This window comes from Eumetopias jubatus, unplaced genomic scaffold (assembly GCF_037043125.1).
Source record: "Eumetopias jubatus isolate StellerSeaLion01/CBP00866 unplaced genomic scaffold, mEumJub1_p1.0 scaffold_8, whole genome shotgun sequence".
In the NCBI taxonomy this organism is placed as follows: domain Eukaryota; kingdom Metazoa; phylum Chordata; class Mammalia; order Carnivora; family Otariidae; genus Eumetopias; species Eumetopias jubatus.
Window position 1 is genome coordinate 77678568 of NW_028274814.1, and position 26321 is coordinate 77704888.

The window sequence follows — 26321 nt, forward strand, 5'->3', positions numbered from 1 at the left end:
GAAGCAGGCTTCCCGCCGAGCAGGGAGCCTGATGCGGGGCTCGATCCCAGGACCCTGGGCTCGTGACCTGAGCCGAAGACAGACACTTAATGACTCAGCCACCCAGGTGCCCTATTTGTGTCTGTTCTTACATCAGGTTCACATTGTCTTAATTTCTGTAGCTTTATCGTAAATCTTGAAATTTGGTAGCATGTATCCTCTAGCTTCATTCTTCTACTTTATTATTGTTTTGGCTCTACTAGGGTCTTTGCATTTCCAAACAAGTTTTAGAACCACCTTGTCAATTTTTACAAACCTATGAGGATTTTGAATAGGGTTGTACAAGGGAAGCTGGTTTGGTACAGAAATTTAGATCCTTCAGCTAAATTTTACTCTATTAAATCTTTGAATATGGATATTTTTCTGGTTTGTCTGTTAATAACTGACTTTTTAAGTTTATAACAACATAAATTTATCATAGTAACATATGCTTATGGTATAGAGTCATATTTGCTTAATTCAGTGAGAGGGGAAAAATGGTGTTCAAACCATGGGTTATGAAATCAATTCAGTGGTCCTTATCAGCATTATGTGAAATGAAATAGAACAGGAAATATCAGAGTATATCATATTTAGTTTTGTAAAACCTTTATACCAGCAAGTATATATATCTATGTTCTGGGTCATGTTGTATAGAATATTTCTTATTTTGAGTTGTGTTGAAAGCCCATGGCTACCGTATGGTGCTGGGTTTTACAGTTTTATCCCCACAAATCCCCTTTTTTAAGTTGAAGTGTAGTTGACACCGTTTGGTTTTAAACTAAGAAATATTGCCTGGGGGCACCTGGTGGCTCAGTCGGTTAGGTGTCTGCCTTCGGCTCAGGTCGTGATCCCAGACTGGTCATGATCCCAGACTCCCTGCTCAGCGGGGAGTCTCCTTCTCTGCCCCTCCCCTGGCTGGTGCTTTCTCTCTCTCTCTCTCTTGCTCACTCTCTCTCTCTCGAATAAAGAAATAAAATCTTAAAAAAAAAAGAAACCTTGTCTGCTTACAGATTATAATTATCAAACTATTTTTTAAGTAAAAATACAAAGGATAGCATATTCAACTCAGTTAACTTGGAGGTATGAGGGATAACTGCTTTGAATGGATTTTATATGAATCACAAGTATTTGAACAGACAGATTTAACTGAATTGTAGGAAAGAGCACTGATCTAGAAGTCAGAGAACTTTATTATTTTCAATGTTCTTAGTTAAATTCCTTGCTGTCTTATTTGGTAAAGATAGAAACAAATCTTTAGGTCATTTATCTCTCAGAGTTGTGGGCATGAAAGAAATCTTGTAATACTTTGAAAAGCAGGGGCAACTGTTTATTTACCCCCCCCCAGTGTTGTTGAAAGGTATCAATATATGCGGGCACCCAGCTGGCACAGTCAGAAGAGCATGTGACCCTCGATCTCAGGGTCCTGACCTGGAGCCCCACATTGGGTATAGAGATCACTAAAACAAAAAACAAAACAAAACAAAAACAAAACTAAAAAAGAAAGAAAGGTGTCAAATATGGATGTAAGCAAGCTTAGTGATGTCTGTAGTTAATTCTGGCTCCTGTGGAGACCAAATTTAAGAATATATCACATTCAAAAAAAAGTATTTAATGTAAAGGCTGTTTTTAGGCAAACAGGCTTGAGCAATGGAATGTAGAAAGGGCACATCGACCACCTGGCGAAATACAGACAAGCCCATCAGGGGACCCACCTCAAAATATCCATAGCCCTAACTAACCAATGGGCTTCTTACAACTGGGCACAGTTCCCCAAAAAAGGGAACATTCCATATGTTGCCATACCTCCTCATCTTCCCCCTTTAAACACAGCCCCCACCCACTGCCGCCTTGCAGACAGCCTCTCTGCTGTCCTGCCCCTGGCCCCTTGCGGTGGATTCAGTAACCTTCTATTTCCTTTATTCTGCTTCACGTGAATTCTTTAACTGCTGGTGCTAGTGGCTTCCACCCAATTGTGGCCCCACATTTGGGGGCCCCCATCTGATCGAGAGAAGACACCCCATTTGGGCACCAAATATATCACATTTCAAGAACTTGGATGAAATAATGCTTGGATTAAAGAAAATATTAAAGAAAGACTATTATGTCTATTCCAGACAATTATGGAGAGTAAGCTGTTTATTGATTTATGGATCTGGGAATCTGGTGGCTAGGGGTAGTTTTCTCATGTGGGAGGCTCACAGTTTTCCTTTTACAGGTTGAAAATTTTATGGCCTCTAGTAAAGATAATATTCAATAAATACCTATTGATGGGTCAATTTTTAAAAATGTGATTGGGTCATGTTATTATCCCTATAGTTATTGTGATTTGAAATAGTGGAGAGATGAAATACGGATTTTTAAATGATTTTTAAGTTAGTTTGCTTTTTGGCCATTGGACACCACTATTCATAACTCATTATATCAAAAGCATTTAATGTTCTTGTTGAAACGAAAATCTTGAGATATAGGGCCTTTTACACTATTATAAAGCGGTTGATAAAAAAAGACAACCAAATGATTTTTTGCAACCTAGATAATGCGTACCTAACTTCAAAACTGTAGGGAGTTATTTGCAAAGAAGAGACAAAGAAAAAGCGATTAGGATGGGATAACACTGAAATTATGTGTATTTATTTTTAAATTGTGAATCTTTACAGGTACGGAGTATCATTCTTCAACTCATACCCCCAGTGTGTAGTACATTGCTTGGTACAGAGCTGGCAATGATAAATGTTTGCTAAATTTTATTTTTTTAAAGATTTTATTGATTTATTTGAGAGAGAGAGAATGAGATAGACAGCACGAGAGGGAAGAGGGTCAGAGGGAGAAGCAGACTCCCTGCTGAGCGGGGAGCCCGATGCGGGACTCGATCCCGGGACTCCAGGATCATGACCTGAGCCAAAGGCAGTCGCCCAACCAACTGAGCCACCCAGGCGCCCTGTGTGCTAAACTTTAAATGAAAAAATTGAGGGTGGAGGAAGTTTAGAAAGTAAAGCCTGAGTCGCATTATGTCTGAGAAGAGGAAGTAAAGATTTGGATTTCTTCATATTCTAGCCCTTTTTAATCCCGTATCAGAATTGGTATCTCTAATTCACTGACATTTCCTAATCAAGCAAATTCTGCCAATTTTCTTTTTTTTTAAAGGAATATAAAACTATTTATTGACCACTGTTTACCATATGTTTATTTACAATAAAGTAAACAATATACAGTTGGATAACATTCTGACTACAAAGTTACTGTTTTTCCTGGTTTCTGCTGAACCAGTAACTCAAATACTGAGAAGACTGAGCCTCCATGTCAGGAACGAGTTGGGGTAAAGAAAATACATGCAGGTTAAGAATTTGGGTTATAAAAGTCTGTTCACCCATTTATTCCAACAGGTGCTAAATTGCCAACATCTCTAACCATCTGATTATGATTAGGTTTCCATGAACAAAGTCTTAGACATTCCATGAATCATGACCTTTTAGTCAATACAGCACAGAGATTTCAACTTCTTGAAAAGGAATGGTTCACTAGAAGGAACCTTTAAATGTCCATTTAACTAAGTTTTGCTTACCTAATTAAAACACACCAGGACTTGTCTAGTTTTGTCATTTGGGTGGGGAGGTTGTCGGTGGTGATAAAATTTTCCTTTCAGGGATCTTGCAAGTGAACTTGCATTTATGACTGTAGATATGAATACGGATTCTGATATGGCTGCTTTTAAATTGTCCAATTTAAAAATCTGAAAGGTTAAGGCTTCAGGAAAAACTTCAGTTTAACTTTAAGTGATTAATTTCTTAAGTTGCTGAAAATGATAGCATTCCGGAAACACGGGCTTATCCATGGTTATAAATGCTGTTTTTGTTTTGGTGAATGTTAAAAAACAAAAAGCATTTATGTATGTATTTTAAGTATACACACAAAAACCCCCTAAATAAACAAAAAATCCAGAATGGTCCTTAGGCATATAGGAGTTAAACACAAATTCTGACTGAGTAACGACTATGAAGATTTCCCCCAACATTTAGAAAAGGTGTTCTCTAATGCAGGGGGATAATATACCATGGTCTCAAATACTTTTTTTCTGATAAAGGAAGCAACTACAGAAAGCTTTTATTTGTTCAAAGTAACCAGTGCTATAGATGCAAAAAAAACCCCAACAACTCCCCCAATACTACTTCAAAACAAACATATCGAACTTGATTTTCATTAGAATGTTATTTCTTCACACTAATAAATCAAAAAACAAAGACCCGGATTTTATATATATATATATATATATATATATATATATATATATATATATAAAACAATGCAAACAATTATTGAGCTTCATCTTCTGGACAAGAATGCCAAGTTAGTCTCTCTTCATAAAAAGCAATTACAATCTGAGGACACTTCATATTTGCCTCTTTTGCCAGCACCAAGTCTGCCTCATCTGAATCTTTCCACTTCATGAGAAACATTAATTCTCCACTGCTGTCCGTGGCACCAATTATTCGTTCAGGATCAAGACCTCTGGCAAAGCCTCTTGGTTTATCAGCAGCATCTCTTTTCTTCTTTGATTTGCTATCATCAGATTCACTGTCAGATAAAGATTTTCTTTTTGTACCATCTTTTTCTTTACCAGCTTTTTGAGAATTAAGAAATGCTTCAATTAACTCTGGACAATCTAAATTTTCTTCAGGTTCCCAAGTATTGTCAGCATCTGTAAATCCCTTCCACTTCAGGAAATACTCCACCTTCCCATTCACTACACGTCGGTCCAGTACTTTTTCCACCACAAATTCTTCAGGCTCTGCCTCTTCTACTTTTTTACTCTTTCCATTTTGTTTCTTTCCCATTTTTTGCAATGTAGTTTTATTGGAGGCCATTTTTTATTGCAGACTTGAAGAGCTATTATTCACCGCCTCCGAGCTGCTCCGGGTCCTGGGTCTGCGGCGTCTCCGGCCCTGCGCACCTCAAGCTCCAGCCACATCCCAAATTCCGCCAATTTTCACAGCCTTCTCAGGGAAAGGATTTTATTCTCGACTGAATTTTGTCTTTTCCCCTCCCCATTCTTCCTCCCTCTCTCCCTCCCTCCTACCCTTCCTCTTTAGTATTTTGGTTTGTTTGCTTTCTAGGGGATGTGGTCTTTCTTTCCAGAATAACAAAGTTGTGAGATAGTTTATTGACTCCAAAGAAGTACCCACTGTGGTTAACTCCCTTTACCTCCTGGGGCCTCATTTTTCTCTACCTTAAAATCTAGAGAGTTAAATGATATCATTTGTTCGCAAACCAACCTACGCATGGGAATCAACTAGAGAAGCTTTTGAAATATAGATTTCCTAACTGAACCCACAGAGACTTCGTTCAATAGGGCAGGGCCTCAGAATATGTGGGTTTAGAGATCTCTCTGTGACTGCTGAGAATCACTGGAATGATATAATCTGTGGGGTTCTTTCTACACTACACCTCAATTCTTTTGTTTTGCTGATATTTTTCATATTTTGGCTGTCTGATCACAAGAGCCCAAGTCAACCCTAATGCCTAGATAACAATTTCTAAGCGCTTAACAAGGTAAACCCCACATCAGAACAATGAAGATACCTAAGTCAGTTAAATTAGAGATTAATTTTTTTATATACTTAGAAGTGCTAGTTCAAGCTTATACCAGAAATAAGGACTTGTTTAGTTCTATCAGCATATCTGCCTCCAAATGGAATAATTAGTCATAATTGGCACAATATGTAAGATAAAAAACATACGCCAAATCAAACAAAACTGGCCACAATTTCTTTTTTTCGTTTCTTTTCTTTTTTTTTTTTTTGAAGATTTTATGTATTTATTTGACAGAGAGAGAGCGCACAAGCAGGGGGAGTGGCAGGCAGAGGGAGAGGGAGAAGCAGGCTCCCTGCTGAGCAAGGAGCCAGATGTGGGGCTCGATCCCAAGACCCTGAGATCCTGACCTGACCTGAAGGTAGCCGCTTAACCGACTGAGCCACCTAGGCGTCCCTGGCCACAATTTCTTTATGTCTTTTTACTATTCTCTCTGATTGCACCCTATGGCTAATCGGGAAAAAAGTTTAAATAATAAGAGTTTAGTGCTGGACGTCAGCAAAACCTGGAGTAGGAATTTCCCAAGTCTCATCACCCCTCCCAAGCCCCAGAAATATAGAAAAAGAAGCATATATTTTCAGAATTCTGTGAACTCTGAAAAATAGTCAAAAGCTTACAACAACCAAGCAAGTGTTGACTAAAAGAAAAGGTGGGGGAGCACTTCAAACTAGTAGGAAGGTTTTATAGTGAATTTACATGCCCTGTCCCTCTCCCTCTCCAGTGTGGTAGAAGTCATAAAGTGGCAGATGTGTTAAAGTGGCCACAGGCTCAACGTGGCCACAGCGTTAAGGCAGTGGCAGTCTTAAAGCCGTAACAGCTCATGTCACCAGTATGGAACCAATTCCCTGTTTCTGGAGGAAGCAGAGCAGATCGTATTCCTAAAACATTTTATGTCTGTTCTAACATGTTTGGGGGCTACCTGAAGGACTGATGCGAAGCACTCCTCTGTTTTGTCTAACTCAACTCAGGTTGAGAAAATTGGAAATGCCACAAGTTGAGTTAACAAACCTCAAATGCATAGAGCAAAAGATTACAGCTCAAAAATACAAAAGACCGCCTGTGGCTAAAGATGAGTAGCATTTCTCTGGGAATTTAGGACAGTAAAAATCACTCAGGTATACTGGGGAATTTCGAAAGTTACTCAGGGCAAGATGTATGCTCAGAAAAAACCTGAGAAGACCCTAAGCTTTCACCTAGGGCTGATCCCTAGGCACAGTGTAAGCCTTGCTGAGTGCTGAAGGAGGGTCCAGGCATAGAACCACTTTGCAAAAAGTGGGAGAGCTCCTGGCATCCAAGGAAATCTATGTCAAGACACTAGCTAAGGCGCCCGGGTGGCTCAGATGGTTAAGCGTCTGCCTTCGGCTCAGGTCATGATCCCGGGGTCCTGGGATCGAGCCCCACATCGGGCTCCCTGCTCCTTGGGAGTCTGCTTCTCCCTCTGCTTCTCTCTCTCTCTCTCTCCCTCTCTCTCTCTCTCTCTCCCTCTGTCTCTCATGAATAAATAAATTTTAAAAAAAAGACACTAGCTAAACACAAGCTAAGGTACAGAAACTTCAGTGACTACAGAAACAAGAATTACAGTCTTTACAATAATAGTTTGAGAAAATCACTAAGAAAATGGACTACTGCAGACTTAAATAAACACATTAAAAAACAACAGAAAACTCTAGGGAAGGGGGAATTTGATTTCCAGTTACTACGTTATGACAGCCAAATGCCCAGTTTTCAACAACAACAACAACAGCAAAAATCACAAGGTATACAAAGAAAGAGGAAAGTGGCTCAAAATATGTTTGAAACAAAATAAATCAACAGAAATAATCCTTGAGTAAAGACAGAGATAGGACTTAACTAAACAAACACTATAAACACCGTTCTAAATATGCTGACAGAGCTAAAGGAGAGCACTGATAAGGAAATTAAAAAAAAAGTTGGAATTTATAATAATAAATTAAAATAATGTTACATTTAAGATTTATTTATTTGAGAGAGAGCAAGAGAGTGAGTGGGGGGAAGGGCAGAGGGAGAGAATCTTCAAGCAGACTCCACATTGAGCACAGAGCCCGCTGTGGGGCTCAATTTCACCACCCATGAGATCATGACCTGAGCTGAAAACAAGAGTCAGACACTTAACCAACTGAGCCACCCAGGCACCACCCTATTTGTGTGTTTTTGAAGTTAAGCTGGTATCAATTTAATGTAGATTGTTTAAAATTTAGAATTATATGAATCTCCATGGTAAGAAAATCTCACAAAATCATTGCCAAAGGAAATGACAAAAGAATCAAACAGCTCACTAGAAAACTGGAAACTAAATATTCAAGAGGCATAATGGATGAAATGAGGGACAAAAAGCTATAAGATACACAGAATGCAAAGAGCCAAATAGCAGAAGTCTTTTATTGTCAGCAATTACTTTAAATATAAATGTATTAAACTCTCCAGTCAAAACGTAGAGATTGACAAAATGGATAAAATAACATGATTCAACTATCTGCTGTCTACAAGAGACTCACTTTAGATCCAAAGACATAAACAAATGGAAAGTTAAAGGATGGAGAACGATGTTTCATATGAATAGTAACCAAAGGACAGCAGGGGTGGATATACTAATATGAGACAAAAGAGATTTTATTTTAAAAATGGTTAAAAGAGACAAAGAAGGACATTATATATTGATAAAAAGGCCAATTCATCAAGAAGATAGAAAAACTACAAACATACATGTGCCACCAATAGAGACCCAGAATACATGAAGCAAATATTGACAGACTTGTAGAGAGAAATAGCTTGCTCTACAGTAATAGTTGGAGAATTCGGTATACCATTTTCTTTTTTTTTTTAAAGATTTTATTTATTTATTGAGAGAGAGAATGAGAGAGAACATGAGAAGGGGAGGGTCAGAGAGAGAAGCAGACTCCCCGCCGAGCAGGAAGCCTGACGCGGGACTCGATCCCGGAACTCCAGGATCACGACCTGAGCCGAAGGCAGCCACCCAACCAACTGAGCCACCCGGGTGCCCCAGTATACCATTTTCAATAATAAATAAAACACCTAGGCAGATAATCTATAAGGAAACATAAGAAATGGACGACACTATAAATCAGTTAGACCTTACAGAGATATATAGAACACTCAACCCAATGATAGCAGAATTCTCAAGTGCATGTGAAACATCCTCTGGAATAGATCATATGTTAGGTTACAAAATACGTCTGAAAATATAAAAATATTGAAATTACACAAAGTATCTTTTCAACCAGCAATGGAATGAAGCTCCAAATCAATAATAGAGGGAAAACTGGATAATTCAAGATATATGGAAATTAAACAACTAATGGGCCAAAGAATAAATCACACAGGAAATTAGAAAATACTTAGGAACAAATGAAAAGAAATACACAGTATACCATATCATAATTTACTGGATGTAGCAACACCAGTGCTCACAGATAAATTTATACTACATTAAAAAAAGAAAAAAGTTCTTAAATCACCTTATGGTAATTTCTAGACATTCTGTAGAAATAGAAACAAAACAAAACCCAAAGCTAACAGAAGGAAGGAAATGAAAAGATTAGAATAGAGAAAAATAAAACTGGAATAGAAAAACAAAGGAGAATGAACAAAAGTAAAAGTTGGTTATTTAAAAAAATCAACAAATTGACAAACTTTTATCTAGAGTGACGAAAAAAAAAGAAGATCCAAATAACTAAATCAGATATGAAAGTGAAGGCATTACTACTGATTTTAGAGAAATAGAAAGGATTATAAAAAATACTATAAACGACTTACACCAACAAATTAGATAACCTAGATGAAATGCACAAATTTCTAGAAACTCACAAAAGACCTAAACTGACTCAAGATGAAATAGAAAATCTCAACAGACATGTAACAAGCAAAATGATTGAATCGGTAATCAAAAACCTCCCGACAAAGAAAAGTCCAAGACCAAATCATTTCACTGGTGAATTTTACTAAACACGTAAAGAAGAATTAACACCAATCCTTCTCAAATCCTTCCAAAAAATTGAAAAGGAAGGAACACTTCCTAACTCATTCTATGAGGCCACATTACACTAATAACAATGCAAGACAAAGACTACAAGAAGACTACAGATCAACATCTCTTATGAATATGGATGCAGATATCCTTAATAAAATTCTAGCAAACCCAATTCAATAGAACATTAAGAGGATTATACATCATGACCAAGTGGGATTTATCGCAGCGATGCAAGAGTGGTTCAACATGGGAAAATCAATCAATGTAATACACCACACTAATAGAGCAAAGGATAAAAAGCACATGATCATCTCAATAGATGCAGAAAAGGCATTTGACAAGATCTGATACCCATTTATGATAAAAAAAAAAAAAACCTCAAGAAGCAAGGAATAGAAATGAACTTCCTCAAAATGATAGGGGCATTTATGAAAACTGCAGAGCTAACGTTATAGTCAATAGTGAAAGATTGAAAGAGCTCCCTCTAAAGTCGGGAACAAGATAAAGGTGCCCATTTTCACCAATGGCATTCAACACTGAAGTAGAAGTGCTAGCCAGAGCAATGAGATAAGAAATAGAAATAAAAGGAATTCAAACTGGAAATGAAGAAGGTAACTATTCCTTTTTACATGATTACATGATTCTATATCTGAAAATTCCAAAGAATCCACAATCAAACTAATAGAGTTAATAAACAAATTGAGCAAAGCTGCAAGATACAAGATCAACACACAAAAATCAGTTGTTTCTATTTGTGTGCAATCAACAATCCATAAATGAAATGAAGAAACCAATTCTATTTAAATAGTGTCTAAAATAATAAAATATTTAGAAATAAATTTAAACAAGGAAGTGAAAGACTAAAAATTACAAAAATTTGGTAAAGAAACTAAAGAAGACCTAAATTAATGGAAAGAAATCCTTAGTTCATGGGGAGGAGGACAGTATTGTTAAAATGTCAATCACACGTAAAACAACCTATAGATTCAACACAAACTTTCTTACAAAATTCCAATGGGCCTTTTTTCTTAAGAAATGGAAAACCCAACCCTTAACTTCCTACAGAATTGCAAGGATCCCTGGATAATCCAAACTAATCATGAAAAAGAAGAAAAGAACTGGAGGACTCTGATTTCCACAACAAAGCTACAGCAATCAAAACAGTGTGGTACTAGCAAATCAACAGACTTGTAGGCTAATGGAATAGAATTGAGAGTCCAGAAATAAACCCATACGTCTACAGCCAATTGATTTTTGACAAGGATGCCAAATCCAACCAACTTGGAAAGAACAGTCTCTTCAACACATAGTACTTGGACAACTGGATTTCCATATGTGCAAAAATGAATTCCATATGTGAGTAGAATGACCTCTACTCACACCATATACAAAAATGAACTAAAAGCTGATCAAGGGCGCCTGGGTGGCTCAGTTGGTTAAGCGACTGCCTTCGGCTCAGGTCATGATCCTGCAGTCCCAGGATCGAGTCCCGCGTCCGGCTCCCTGCTCAACAGGGAGTCTGCTTCTCCCTCTGACCCTTCCCCCTCTCATGTGCTCTCTCTCTCTCTCATTCTCTCTCTCTTTCAAATAAATAAATAAATCTTTAAAAAAATAAAAAAAATAAAAGCTGATCCACAACTTAAATATAAGAGCTAAAACCATGAAACTCTTAGAAGGAAACACAGGGAAAATGTGCATGACCTTGGACTTGTCAATGGATTCATAGATGTAACACCAAAAGCATAAGTAGCAAAAAGAAAATGATAAAAGATATATTGGATTTCATCAAAATTAAAAAATCCTGTGCATTAAAGACATTATCAAAAAAGTGAAGAGACAGTACACGGAAGTGGGAGGAAATATTTACAAGTCATGTATTTTTTTTTTTTTTTGAGAAAGAAAGAGAGAGATAGCAAGAGCATGAGCAGGGGAGAGGGGCGGGTGGGGGGAGAGAAAATCTTAAGGAGGCTCCACACCCAGCCCTGAGCCTGACGAGGGGCTCGATCTCACAACCCTGAGATCATGAGCTGAGCTGAAACCAAGAGTTGGGACGCTCAACCAACTGAGCCACCCAGGCACCCCTAGAAATCATATCTCTGATAAGGGTTTAATATCCAAAATACACAAAGTACTCATCAACAACAGGACCAACAACCGAAAGACAAATAACCCAATTAAAAAATGGGCAAAGGACTTGCATAAACATCTCTCCAAGGAAGATAGGCAAATGGCCAATAAACGCATGAAAAGATACTGAACGTCATCAGTAATTAGGGAATTGTAAATCAAGCCACACTTTGCCACTACTAAGATGGCTATAATCAATAAAACAAAAAGTAACAAGTGTTGGTGAGGATGTGCAGAAATTGGAACCCTTATACATTGCTGGTAGGATATAAAATGGGGTAGCCTCTGTGGCAAGCAGTTTGGCTGTTCTTCAAAGAATTATCATACAACTCACCAATTCAACTCTTAGGTATATACTGAAAGGAATTGAAAACAGGAGCTCAAACAAATATTTGTCCACCAGCATTATTTACAATAGCCAAAAGGTGGAAACATTCCAAGTGCCCATCAACAGATAAGTGGATAAACAGTGCTGTTTATACACGATGAAATATTAGTCAGTCATAAAAAGGAATGAAGTTTTGATGCAAGCCACGTCATAGCTGAACCTTGAAAACATTGTGCTAAGTGAAATGAGCCAGTTACAAAAGAACATATATTGTATGATTCCACTTATATGAAATCTCTAGAACAGGCAAATTCATAGGGATAGAAAGTAGATGAAGGTTAACCGGGACTGGGGCCGTGGAGGGTTACTGCCTAATGCTTATACAAATTCTGTTTGGGGTGATGGAAAATGTTTAGAAACAGATAGTTGTGACGGTTGCACGTTGAATCTAATTCAACGGCTGACAGTGTGAATCTGATTAATGCCACTGAAAAATGATTGAAATGACATATTTTATATCTTTTATATGTATTTCATCGCACAGAAATAATTTTTAAAAAGAGTTAAACAACCAGTAAAGCTGTTTTACCTGTAGCATGATGCGACTGCAAATAATATGATTAGCACGTATGCCAAGTGCAACAAAGGGATCACGTTCATAGAAGTTGCTTCAAATTCTAGTTGTCTGGAAAGTGACGTGAAATAGACCACCTGCCACAAAAATATACCCAAGTAAATAACTTTCCACTCCAATATCTGTGTGTGTTACAAACACTACTGAAACACTATAGCTTATTCATTGAAACAACAGGTTAAAATTTAGTAAAAAATCAAAATATGTGAACTATGACTTTAGAATAAAGAAGGCAACATAGATATGCTTCTTCCCGCAAATCCCTGCCATGCTTTCCAAAGTTTCTTGCAAAAACCCGAAGTTTGAAACTCCTGACTATACAAAATCTGAGTTCTGTATAAGACCGTGAAGTCATTAACAGCCACAGAAAAGTGTCACTTTTTCTAAATTGTGTTAGGTTGTTGTCTTTTACTATTTTAATTGCATTGATATTTCAGAAAGATCTAGCATTCAAAGGATTTTCCAGTAGTTGTCTCACTTTGACCAGGCTTATTCACAAGTACTAGTAGGCTTGCTGGCCCAACGTTACTGAATAGTTAGCATGTGCCTGGCACTATGCGATCACTTACTCAGAAAATGCTAAGCTAGTTCTCTTTTCAAAAACAGCATGGAACTTCTGCTTAAAGGTTTTTTTTTTTAATTTTATTTTTTATTTCAGTGAAGTCCAAACAAGTTTTAAGGGGCTCCCCCAAACAGCAGAGACTTTAACTAAAAGTAGGAATTTCAAAGTCATTTGACTAGGAAACCTGATGGTCAATGTCTGTACAGAACAGACCTACCTTGAGGATGTAGGATTTGTGTTTTCCACCAGAACATTACTAAGGATTTAAGATTTGTGGCATCCTTTGATGTGTGAGATTAAGGACTCTGGATTAAGTACCAAATAGAGTAGAGCACTCCCAGTTTCAAGCCAAGGACTCCCTCAAATAATCAGGGAGTGCTACTGCTATGATCCTTGGAAGAAGTGTCCTTATTCCTCCCACCTTCTCCTGGCCTCCCTATCAAGCCCAGCCACCAGGTACCTGGATCTTCTTCAGGGCCAGACTCGTTTCGATGTTGCTAAATTGGTTCAGGAAATGGATCAACCACATCTTGCTAAGCTCGTTGATCTCTCCATCCTCAGTCTTCAGGTAGTACAGAAGCCGCATGGCTTTGGCCTTCACGAATAACTGGTTCCTTCCTGTCCTCTTGCCTAAAAGTGTTCCTCCAATGGTGCCGGCCAGGTAGATGGGCTGACCTGTTTGGTTGAAGATTGGGAAGGTGATGTGTCTCAGGTCGAGGTTCTTGTTTCATCTGCCAGGCAGCCAGGAGTGGGTTGGAGGGCACGCAGAGGCCCTGGTTCTTAGCACACACCTGACTGTAGCGGATCTGGGTTCCGTTTTCCTCTGTCACATACAGATCCTGTACCACGTCCTTCAGTTTACCAATTTCCTCTAGGATTTCTTGTTCTAGCAGTGAGGCCGTGTTGGAGACTGCCAGAATACAAGCGAAATTGACTTCGGTGCTCTTCCTGGAGATGGAGAAGCGGTAAGAGTCGTTGCCGGTAACATGTCCCTGCACAAAGTGCCGCTCAGCTTTGGCCGGGCTCCCTATGGGGGTGTAATTCTCCTCGAGGTTTTCTTCTAAATCCTTGGGCCAGGGGCGCCTGGGTGGCTCAGTTGGTTAAGCGACTGCCTTCGGCTCAGGTCATGATCCTGGAGTCCCGGGATCGAGTCTCACATCAGGCTCCCTGCTCAGCAGGGAGTCTGCTTCTCCCTCTGACCCTCCCCCCTCTCATGTGCTCTCTCTCTCATTCTCTCTCTCAAATAAATTAAAAAAAAAAAATCTAAAAATAAATAAATAAATAAATAAATCCTTGGGGCAGTAAATCGAGGTAGTGCCCAGAGCGGCCGTCAGCAGCATGGGTGCCAGCAGGAAGATCCAGGGGTGCGAGCCCACCTCCCACCCCAGCCTTCCGAAGGCGTGGGAGAGGGGCGCCTCCAGGCAGTTGGTGTGGCAGCGGGGTCTCTCCGACAACTGTTTTTCTGACCGGGGAGCCGGCCGACTTGAGCGTCCCCGCACTGACACCGACTGGGAATGGGACGCTCAAGGGACTGCATGCTCTGCCATGAAGCCCAGTTCAGCTCCGGTTCCCGCCTCGCCTCCGCCTCGGGCCAGGCCTTTGGCACCACCGTGGAGGGACTAAGGCTCATTTTCAGCAAGGAAAAGCAACGCTCTAGAACTGGACAGCTGATGGGACCGCAGCTACTGGGGGGAGTAACGGCTTCCTGGAGAAATTCTACCGGAGTCTGTTTGACTTCCGGCGGTTCACGCCAGGAGCCTGGAGGCGTGGGTGGGGATCACATGTTTTTTTTTTTTTAAGATTTTTATTTATTTATTTGTGAGAGAGAGAGAGAGAGAGAGCACAAGCAGGGGGAGCAGTAGAGGGAGAGGGAGAAGCAGGCTCCTCACTGAGCAAGGAGCCCGATGTGGGACTCGATCGCAGGACACTGGGATCATGACCTGAGCCGAAGGCAGATGCTTAACGACTGAGCCACCTAGGCGACCCAGGGATCACGTGTTTTGACCCATAGCCTCACTAGCCCCAAATTTGTCTGGGGCATGCCTGTGCCCTCGGGAGTCTAGTTAACACAGAAACACTTCCTAAAGGTGAGTAAGATGCGTGCCTGTTCCACAAGACTTACATTTTATTGGGGGAATTTGGTTTGTCCACACACACACACACACACACACACAAGTGTCCTAACCTTTCTGGGATCATCCAGTAACACAGTTATTGGCTAAAGTGAACCTGGTACACTTACTTTATTATTTTTATTAACTACAAAGCTAAAATAGACATGCGCCTTGTAAAAGGTTAGAAGTCAATATGTAGAATGAGAAGTGAGTGTTTATCTTTGGTCTGTTCCACAGTTCCCAGGATGGAGGGACCCCTGTGTTCATGTCACCTTTTTTATGAAAGTCCTCACCTACCTTTTAACATGCAGGAACTGAAAGGCAGGTGGTGAGCGGTTCCTAGAGTTAGGAGAATTGCTTGCCATGTTTTCCATAGTTGGCAGTCACCTAGCATTAATTGTGATTGTGTTTTTCTGTGGGGAGTTACGGCATTTTACCGAAATCTCCAGATTGTAAGAATACCAAGGCCAAGAGTTTAAGGAAGATACCTTTAACAGTATTTTAAAGGAGAAAGTAATAAGAGATACTGTTAAGTTGGCCTTACAGAAAGTCATTGCTTAAGAGTGACATTAATAACCACAAGATGGCACACAGTTTCTATTGAATTTTTTAAATTTTTTAATTTTTTTATTCTTTAAAGCTTCTATTTATTTTTTGCCAGAGAGAGAGAGCGAGAGGGGGAACACAAGCAGGGGGAGCTGCAGAGGGAGAAGGAGAAGCAGGCTTCCCGCTGAGCAGGGAGCTTGACATGGGGCTCGATCCCAAGAGCCTGGGATCATGACCTGAGCCGAAGGCAGACGCTTAAGGACTGAGCCACCCACCCCGTTTTGTATTTTTTAAAAAGTTAGGGTAAATGGGACCGAGGATTCCTTTTCTCCTTTATCTGCATGTTGCAAGTCCTAGTTATAGCTACATCTGGAGTTTATCCTTGGTGTGCTATAAATCTAGAGGCACCTGTACCACATTTAAATGGAGGAACTGATCTGGGAATTCCATTTGTTAAACCATATTAACATCATGGAGAGAAATGGCTCAGCTGGTTTCCTAAACATTTAGGATGTAATGTTAGAGGGAGGGTGTTCACAAGTATTCTGTAATGTGCAAAACCAAACAAAGGGCCTCTTACTGCCCATCTTTATGGTATTTCTTTAGCACAGCATCAGCGTGGTTTTTTTTTTTTATTCTCAAAACACAACATTGAAAACAAAATTTCTACAGTTGCTCATAAATCAGCCACTGTAAAGTACTAAATTCTATAGAAAAATATATACCTCAAGGTTTGATTTTATGGAGTTTTTTCATTCTAGTTCACTGATTCTAGATTATGTAATTTTGTTAATCTAGTTATCTAGATTACTAATGTTTGTGTGGGTTTATTGACATTCTAAATGTCAATAAAAATACCACTAATAGTTGTTCCCCACCGGTTTTACTGTATTATTCCATAAAAGGAATTTGGCACTTTTAAAATGAGCTCATCTGCCCTATTTGAGTCGTGAAACCCTTTCTATTGGTTTCAGAGCCCTAGACTAATCCAAGTGCAGCTATAACATGGCCTAGAAGTCACATGTCCTAAGAGACAAGTCTCTGAAGTTTCTTCCTTTCAATTCAGACAACCCTCTGGCCTTAATCTGAGAATGGTGTCTACTTTGTCAGGATAGGATTCTCCATACTTTATAAAATACCTTCTGGATGAGAAGGGGGTGGGTATTGGGAATTCAAGAATACAGTTTAGAACTTAAAATTTTATCTAGTATACTTCTTACCCATCTTCAGTCTAGATAAAATGAAGCAGGCAAAGCATTACCTTTTCTTTTCTCTTACACGTTGATTCCATTTTCTTCTGTTCCCCAGTCCCTTCTCAAGCCTGTCCAATTTTTTTTCTCTTCCCCCTATTTCTCTTTTTCTAAGTCCGATTCTCTCAGGTTAGCCAAACTGACTTTGGCATAAATAAAGGGCAGTTGCCCGTTATTTTTTTATTTCTTATTTAAATTTTTTTTTGCCATTTTTATTTATAGGATGCTTCTCTTTTAAGTCTGTATTTTAGTTACTTGATAATCTGTTTCCCACACTTGAGTATGAGCTCCTCAGACACAAGGACTGCATCTTGTTCATCCCTGTGTTTGATACTCAGAGGACACTCTAATGTTAGTCATAACTTAGGTGGTCCTGCTTGTCTTTCCACAGCTCTAGAAATGATATAATTCAAATACGGCAGACATAAGGGCTGAAATATATCCTGTTGATCCCGAAGGGACTGCTCAGATGCCTGTGTTGTAACTGAGACAGCAGGTATTTTTTTGCATCTTTTCACCTTCCCTATCTTAAGCTTTTTTCCTTTTCCTTTCTGGAATTAAAACAGTATAGCCATTCCTCCTAACTCGCATAATAATCTGTCACAGAGCGTTATGAAGTCACTCGGTTTTCCTTTTCTAGATTGAAATCTAAAGATTTAATAAAACGATTGGCCATTGAGAAGAGGTTCTAAAATTGAAATATGAATAATTAAGAAAGAAACTGAAGAAAGGACAGCAGAAAGAATTGATCATGAATGTAGTGATGGGGAAGAAACTTTTTTTTTTTTTTGAGAGACAGAATGAGAGAGAGAAGGAGCAGAAGAGGGAGAGAGATTCCCAAGTACGCTCCATGCCCAGTGCAGAGCCTGACTTGGGACTCCATCTCACACCCCTGAGATCAAGACCTGAGCTGAGATCAAGAGTGGGAGGCTTAACTGACCAAGGCAGCCAGGCACACCTGTCTGGGAAACTCTTTATCTGAATGATAGTCTTGCTGGACAGAGTATTCTTTTTTTTTTTTTAAAGATTTTATTTATTTATTTGAGAGAGAGAATGAGAGATAGAAAGCACGAGAAGGAAGAGGGTCAGAGGGAGAAGCAGACTCCCCGCTGAGCAGGGAGCCCGATGTGGGACTCGATCCCGGGACTCCAGGATCATGACCTGAGCCGAAGGCAGTCGCTTAACCAACTGAGCCACCCAGGCGCCCCAGAGTATTCTTAACTGCATATTTTTCCCTCTGGGCTCTTTGAATATATCATGTCACTACCTCTGGCCTGCAAAGTTTCTGTTGAAAAGTCTGCTGATGGCCTTATGAGTTTTCCCTAGTAAGTGACTGTCTTCTTTTCTCTTGCTGCTTTTAAAATATTTTCTTTATCTCAAGCTCTTGGGTTGAGTTTTTGGGGCACTCTCTATGCCTCCTGGATCTGGATATCTGTTTCCCTCCCCAAATTAGGGACGTTTTCAGCTATTATTTCTTCAAATAGAATTTCTGCCACCTTTCCTGTATTCTTCTGAGACCCCTAAAATACAAATGTTACTATGCTTGATGGAGTCACTGAGTTCCTTAGGACTATTCTCGGTTTGCATAATTTTCTTTCTCTCTTTTGCTCACCTTGGTTACTTTCCACTCCTCTGTCTTCCAGGTCATTAATTCATTCCTCTGCTTCATCTAGCCTGCTATTTATTCCACCAAGTATATTTTTAATTTCATTTATTGTCTTGTTGATCTCTGGTTGGTTCTTTTTTATCTATGTGTTAAGGGGTTTCACTGATGTCCTCCACTCTTTTCTCAAGTCCGGTGAATATCTTTATGGTCGTTAAATCCTCTATCAGAATTATATCCAGTTCACTTAAGTCTCTTACTGTGGTTTTGCGCTGTCCTTTCATTTGGGAGATATTTCTCTGTCTCCTCATTTTGTCTAACCGTGTCTGTCTCTGTGTGTTAGGAGAATCAGCTGCTTCTCTTGCTCTTAACAATAGTAGCCTTATGAAGAAGAGGTCCTGTAGTGCCTTGCAGTGCAGTGTCCCCTGTTCCCTGGGGCTTCAGGGAGTGTCTCCTCTGTGTTGTGTGTGCTCTGCTGTTGAGGCTTGGCCTCTTTTTCCTTCCGTCCAGTTGTCTCCAGAGGGTCTCCTTGCCTATTGTGGGCAGTGTTTGGTCCCCAACAGTGGTGGGGGTGCATTTTAACAAGGTGTACAGTGGTCTCCTTGAAAATGAGACCTGCCCCTGCTGCTGCGGGAACTGAGGTCGCGCAAAATGTGCTGGTCTGGAGATGTGGTGGACAGGTGGCCTGGTCTTCTCGGGGAGGGACCCTGCAGCACTGGGAAGGGCAGATCTACCCAAGCAAGGGGTTGGGGGCTTGGTGCAAACAAGTTAGGTAGCAAGTATTGACACAGCGCTTGTTCCCACAGATGGCCATTGTTTTTTCTGGGGGGTAGGGGGAGGGAAATGGCACCTGCCGATTCCTTTGTCCCTGGAGGGGTCTTCCCATGATCCTTCTCTCTGTGGGCCACATTCTGATATGAGGAAATCACTCTCCCTCCTGTGTGCCCCATCTGTTTTTCAAACTGTTGGTTCTGGTGCTGCATCTGCATGGGCTGTTTGTTGGCTGTCTCTTTAAGGGTGGGGACTCTGCTTTCTAACACCCTCCAGGCTCCCCAGAGGTGAGCCTGCCAATTTTTAAGATTCCAGGCTTTAAGTCCCACTAGTTATAAGAACTCATGAAGTTCGGCCTCTCTCTCTTTCAAAGGCAGATGTTTTGGGGATTTGTCCTCCCTGTTTGTGGGCTCTCCAGTGTGCAAGTCTGTTTTGTACCCTTCTCTGCACCACCAGCTCCCTCTCCACCAAGGACGTCCATGGTCCGTTTAGCTCCTAGACCGCGTCTTCCGTGTCTTTGCCCTTCCTACCTTCTTCAATGTGACTTCTTCTCTTTCTTGTGTAAGTCTTGCGTCGGTTTCTGGGTGATTTACATTGCTGTGAGTGTTATCGAGTTGTATCCATGGGAGGAGGCAAGCTTAGGGCCCTCCTACTCTGCCTTCTTCCCAGCGGACCAGAAACAACCTATTTCTTCAAAGATTGCTAAATCTGTCCTGTGACTTCTCTGGGTCTAGTGCCTTTAAGAGATGGACATTTTTATCAACCAATTCAATTTCTTTGATATTATCGGGTGAATCAGGTGTTAAATTTCTCCTTCGGCCAACTTGATAATTTTTCTAAAAATGTGTTTGACGTTAATTTTTAAATTGCGGTAACATTTCAAACATTTTTTTTAAAGTAAAAAAAAATCTATTCTTTATCTGTACTTCTGACCCGTTTTCCATTCTTAATATTAATCTGTGTCTATTCTCTTTTTTCCTTAGGAAGTCTTTTAAAGCTATTTTTTATTTACTACTCTCTTAAGAGAAGCAGGTTTTGATTTTGCAGTTGAACTCTATTTTAAAATGGTTTGATCATTGTTTCTTTAATTTCTACCTTTGCCTTGAATTCCTCCTTCCAACTTTTTAAATTTTTTTCTGACTTAAGTTGACAGCTGAAGTCACGTTGGGTGTAGAGATTACTTAAAAATAAAATCTTAGGGGTGCCTGGGTGGCTCAGTCAGTTAAGCATCTGACTCTTTATTCTGGCTTAGGTCATGATTTTTATAATAAATGCATGTAAAACTATGACTTTTCACTTACGTACTGGATTAATGACCCTATAGGTTTTGATGGGTAGTGTTCTGAAGATAAATTTTCAAAAATTTATTAATTTCCTTAGAATTTATCCTATCTTATGTCATCTTTTTACCAAGCTCTTATCCCTACTTGCTTTTTCTACTTTTATTCTTGCTCCTTTTGTTGGAGTAGCACTTTTTCCTCAATTCTCATGGTTTGCTTTAAAAGTTACTCTTATATTTTTAACATGTATCTTAGTTTTACATTCCTCCAGCAAGTTCTTTCCTTTTTTTAAGATTGATTTATTTATTTTAGGGGGAGAGAGCACATATACAGTGGGAGGGGCAGAAGGAGAGGAGGGAGAGGGAGAGAAGCAGACTCCTCACTGGGTGGGGAGCCTGACTCCAGGGCTCAGTTTCATGACCCTGAGATCATGACCTGAGCCAAAATCAAGAGTTGAGCACCTAAGCAACTAAGCCACCCAGGTGCCCCTCTCCAACAAGTTCTAAGGTTAGTTATTAGCTGTTTTCTTCCAAAAGCAGTGGAAATATTTATAATTTTTTATTTCAAGTTGAAACACCCTGCTATCAGCTTTCCTAGTGTTGTTATCTAGAATTATCCGATTTTTACACACGTCCATGAAAATTACTGTCGTTATTTTTTTTCCTTTTAAGATTTATTTATTTTTGGGGTGACAGGGTAGCTCAGTTGTAGGGCATGTGCCTTCGGCTTGGGTCGTGATCCCGGGGTCCTGGGATCGAGCCCCACATTGGGCTCCCTGCTCTGTGGGAAGCCTGCTTCTCCCTCTCCCACTCCCCCTGCTTGTGTTCCCTCTCTCACCGTGTCTCTCTCTGTCAAATGGATGAAATCTTTAAAAAAAAAGATTTATTCATTTTTATTTTAGAGAGAGAGAGAGAATGGGATGGGGAGAGGCAGAGGGAGAGGAAGAGAGAAAATCCTTAAGCAGGCTCCCTGCTGAACGTGGAGCCCGATCCCAGGACCCCTGAGATCATGACCTGAGCCAAAATCAAGTGTTGGACGCTTAACCAACTGAGCCACCCAGGCACCCCATACTGTGGTTATTTTTTTCGCACTCAATACTTCATTTAGTTTAGCTGTGTTTTTCAAATGAATTTGCTCACCATTGAATTTCCTCCTTCATTCTTTGAATCAGTTTTATGGCTGATGCATACATATTCTTCAGCAGTTTCTTCACAAATGTCAGTGAGGAGTAAACTCTTATTTTTTCATACTTGAATATATATTGAATTATCTTCCTTCTTGAATAATTTATTATATATAGAATTCTAGGTTCTGAGTTCTTTAGTATGTAAAAGATATTTTCCTGCTACCTTTTGGCATTTATTTTTGCTGATTAGAGCTCTGCTACCAACCTGATTGTTGTTTGGGGGGTTTTTTGGTAAGTAGTCTGTCATTAAAAAAAAAGAACAGCAGGGCGCCTAGTTGGCTCAGTCGGGGGAGCATGGGACTCCTGATCTCGGGGTTGTGAATTTAAGCCCCACGTTGGGTGTAGAGATTACTTAAAAATAAAATCTTAGGGGTGCCTGGGTGGCTCAGTCAGTTAAGCATCTGACTCCTTATTCTGGCTTAGGTCATGATCTTGGGGTTGTGAGATCAAGCCCCATGTTGGGCTCCATGCTGGACGTGCAGCCTGTTTAAGATTCTCTCTCTCTCGGACGCTTGGGTGGCTCAGTCAGTTAAGCATTGCCTTTGGCTCAGGTCATGATCCCAGGGTCCTGGGATCGAGTCTCGCATCGGGCTCTCTGCTCCGCGGGGAGCCTGCTTCTCCCTCTCCCCCTGCCTGCCCCTCCCCCTGCTTGTGCTCTCTCTCTCTCACAAATAAATAAAATCTTAAAAAAAAATTCTCTCTCTCCCTCTCCCTTTGCCTCTCCCCATCCCTGCTCATGCATGCTGTCTTTTTCTAAAAAAAGTCAAATGAGTAAAAATGAAAATAAAAATAAAAAATAAAATAAAATCTTAAAAAAAAGAATAGAATTTACTTTTTAGAGTCATTTTAGGTTCACGGAAAAATTAAACTGAAGGTACAATGCTTTCTCATCTTCCTCCTGTCCCTGGACGTGTGTGTCTCCCTCCTTATCAACATCCCCCACCAGAACTATAAAGAATAAGAAATGAATCTCCTCTTTGCCCTACACCACTCCCCCTTTTCAGTTTTTACTGTTTCATTGTTACCATTTGGTGTGCATCCTTCCTCAACTCTCTGTCTCCATACAAACATAGACACACACAGTCCCATAGTGCATCTGTATCATAATACAAATGTGTATATACTTTCATATACATGTGGTTGTGATGGTCAGTTTTATGTGTCAACTTGGCTAGACTATATAGTTCCCAGTTATCACATCAAACGCTAATCTAGGTGTTGCTTTGAAGGTGTTTTGTAGATGTGATTAAAGTCCATAACCAGTTGACTTATTAGGAAGGGAGATTGTCCTAGATAATCTGGGTGGAACTGATTGAGTTATTTGAAAGCTCTTAAGAGCAGTGCTTAGTCTTCCCTGAAGAGGAAATTCTGTCTGGGGGCAGCAGTTTCAGTTTGTGCCTGACAGTTGTAGATAACTCCCTTCCTGAAGGCCCGCCTTGTGATTTTCCAACTTGCCTAGCCAGCCCTGATAATTGCATAAGCCAAGTCTTTGCAATAAATCTCCTATTATATATTTCTTACTGATTCTGTTTCCCCTGGTTGAACCATGACTGACATTTATATTTCTGTAACTTGCTTTTTCACTAACAATATGTCTTAGAGATGGCATTATATTTAACTGCTGAATCATAGCACGTCATATGAATATACTCTATCTTATCTAATCATCCTGTTACTGGTAGATATTTTAGTTGTTTAGATTCAAAGTTAAATTAGATTCAAATTATTTTCATTTGCTGCTTTGGAAATTTGCTTTATTGACTTCTTGTATCCAGCATTGCTATAATAAAATTTAACACCAGTTGGATTCTTGCTTCTTTGCAGATAATTATTTTTCTTCTTTGAAGGCTTTTAAGATTATTCTTCTCCTTTAATATTTCATAAGAACAGATTATTGGGGTGGAAAAATATTTCCTTCTACTTTTCAAGCTTATTTGGATGTTTGGGAATTAGGTGTTTGCCCTGCCATACAGACCTGTCATTCAGATAAAACAAATTATCTCTGGTAATAGTTCTTTCTGGGCCAGGCCCCTATCTAAATTCTTTCAGGTCGTTAAGGGAGTAGTAAAAGTTTTTCCTGAGTTTGCTGGGTCTTGACTGTTTTCATTTTAAAATAGTCCACATGCCAAAGTGACACATTTTGGGGAGATTTGTTTTGAACCCCTTTAATATCTATGGTTGTTTCTCTTCCTGCTTCATTTTTATTAGTCCCTTTAAATCTGGAGACTCACTTCTTTTGGTGTTCTCCTGTCATTGCTTTTATTATTATTTTTTGAGTCCTCTTTCTCTCTCTTTTTCCTTGGAACTCCTATTTGGTGGATTCAAGCTTTTCTGGGACTTTCTCTCAAGCCTCAACTTCTTTTTTTGTTTTTTAAAGATTTATTTATTTGAGAGAGAGAGAGAGAGAGGGAGCAGTGGGAGGGGCAGAGGGAGAGGGAGAAAAGGAATCTTAAGCAGACTCTGTGTTGAACATGGAGCCTGATGAAGGGCTCGATCTCACGACCATGACCTGAGAGGAAACCAAGAGTCAGACGCTTAACCGACCTAGCCAGCCAGGCGCCCCTCTCAACACTCAACCTTTATGTCACACTTCCCACCCAGTCATTCTGTTGTGCTGCATTTAGGGCTGGGTATTCAGCTTATTAGCTTGCTCTTCCCTTGTGTCCATTCTATCATTCAGCCGATATATTGAATTTTATTGCAATAATAAAAACATTTTTTATTTTTAAGATCTAAAGTTGCATTTTTATAATACCTGTTCTTTTTTCATAGTTATGATGTTCTTCTGAAGGTATTAATTTCACTTCTATTAAAGCCTCCTTTTGTTTGCTCTATTAAGCATTTTTCCCCTCCAGTATTAGTTCTGTGAATGAAGTTTGGTACCTCTCTTTTATGGGCACTGATTTTCCTCATATATTTGGCAGTTTTGGGTGTGGGTACAGTATTTGTCACGGTCTGTCTCCCACGATGGGGAGACGGTACAGGATGGGTTAGTGGATGTAGAACGCTAGGCATCCATACCCTCAGCGAGGACCACTTTGCTTGGCTGGCGTGACACCATTTGCAAGGGGCAGCTTAACTCTCCATAGTCACTTCTCCAGCCTGGAGCAGATGCCTCAGCGACTTGCTCCTTGACCACGGGGAAGAGGGTCTTTGCAGTAGGAGGAAGGTGGTCCATGCATCTAGCATCCATCTCGCATGCATCGCCTCTGAGTCTGGACACTTGCAGAGCATCCAGTTCGCAGCAGTTCTTTCCTCAGCCAGTCCTATCTCCTTTCTGTCTGTTAGAAATGGCTCAGGAGTTTTTCTTTTCTCTTGCTTTCCGGCACTGTTACAGATTTTAATTTTTCTTTCCCTGTCATTTGTAGGGATTTGGGGTAAGAGGGAAGGTGGAAGAGTGTTTGTCTCTTCCGGCGCAGAGATAAAATAAAGCGATTTTATTTCTTTTATCTCTGCACCATATTGCCATGAAATATTTGGGAGGGTTTAAGTTAATTTGCCAATAACTTTGAAAAAAAAAACCTACCTTTGTCTTAAATAATAATAGTAATACTAATTTTAGAATTAAAATAAATGATTTGATTAATAATCTAGAAATTAAAAAAGAAACCAAAAATATAAATTTTACAATACCACATTCCCCTGGGACGCCTGGGTGGCTCAGTTAGTTAAGTGTCTGCTTTGACTCAGGTCATGATACCAGGGTCCTGGGATCGAGCCCCGTGTTGGGCTCCTTGTTCAGCAGGGAGCCTGCTTCTCCCTCTCCCTCTCCCTCCACCCCTCCCCCTGTTTGTGCTCTCTCTCTCTCTCTCTCTCTCTCTGACAGATAAATAAATAAACTCTTTTAAAAAAAAAATACCCTATTCCCTTCCTGTCAACCAAGTTCACACATCGTGCATTAAATTTGCTGAAAGTTACAAAGGAAAGAATATCAGGTGTCAAACAAAGAATCATACAAACAAGGCATTTTTACATTTGTCTCCTAGCAGTAGGGGAAGAGATGTCTTTGCATTGTGAAAACCTCAAGCCTGCCTATCTCCATTGGCTGTTGAAAAGTAAACAAACAAACAAAAAACCTAAATGATTCTCATATAAAACCTTGAATCAAGACAAAGTTTAGCTGGTCAAGAACTGGAACCACGATAGCCTTCTGCATGAATCTCTTACAGAGAGCTTGTCCAAAAACACCTCACCTCCTTTAAAGATGAATTATCAAAAGGATTTCAGCTAAACACTACTGCTACCACTCAAGAATCAAAAAGGAAGAAAGTAGCAGCAAAACAAAGGACAGATGAATGCTCAAC

The 26321-nt window shown here is 39.9% G+C and overlaps 3 protein-coding genes across 4 annotated transcripts in view; all 3 read right to left on the minus strand.

The window, feature by feature from the left end:
• LOC114224128 (acyl-CoA-binding domain-containing protein 5-like) overlaps nt 1-12750 on the minus strand; it is a 61413-nt gene extending 48663 nt beyond the window's left edge. The window contains exon 1 of the mRNA XM_088026029.1: nt 12661-12750. The gene's annotated coding sequence lies outside the window, so the exon portion shown is untranslated. The remainder of the gene's footprint in view (nt 1-12660) is intronic.
• On the minus strand, nt 4324-4977 carry LOC148163742 (chromobox protein homolog 3). Of its 2 annotated transcripts, XM_088025585.1 has the most exons (2): nt 4718-4977; nt 4433-4644 (listed from the first exon to the last, which is right to left on the minus strand). In XM_088025585.1, the coding sequence occupies exons 1-2, from the start codon at nt 4881-4883 to the stop codon at nt 4505-4507; spliced, it is 306 nt and encodes a 101-aa protein (XP_087881711.1). In that variant the 5' UTR covers nt 4884-4977; the 3' UTR covers nt 4433-4504. The 2 variants fall into 2 exon arrangements, with proteins under 2 accessions (XP_087881710.1, XP_087881711.1); XM_088025584.1 differs by having other exon boundaries at nt 4324-4971.
• LOC148163743 (patched domain-containing protein 3-like) lies at nt 12657-25210 on the minus strand. The gene is given in 6 exon segments (XM_088025716.1): nt 12657-12782; nt 13728-13994; nt 13996-14340; nt 14566-14775; nt 14847-15025; nt 25039-25210. Coding segments are annotated over 6 exon segments (1299 nt in total).
• Nucleotides 25211-26321: the final 1111 nt, after the last annotated feature.

Excerpts from the sequence above, each read along its gene's own strand:
- LOC148163742 (XM_088025584.1), bottom strand. The coding sequence starts at position 4,883 with ATGGCCTCCAATAAAACTACATTGCAAAAAATGGGAAAGAAACAAAAT.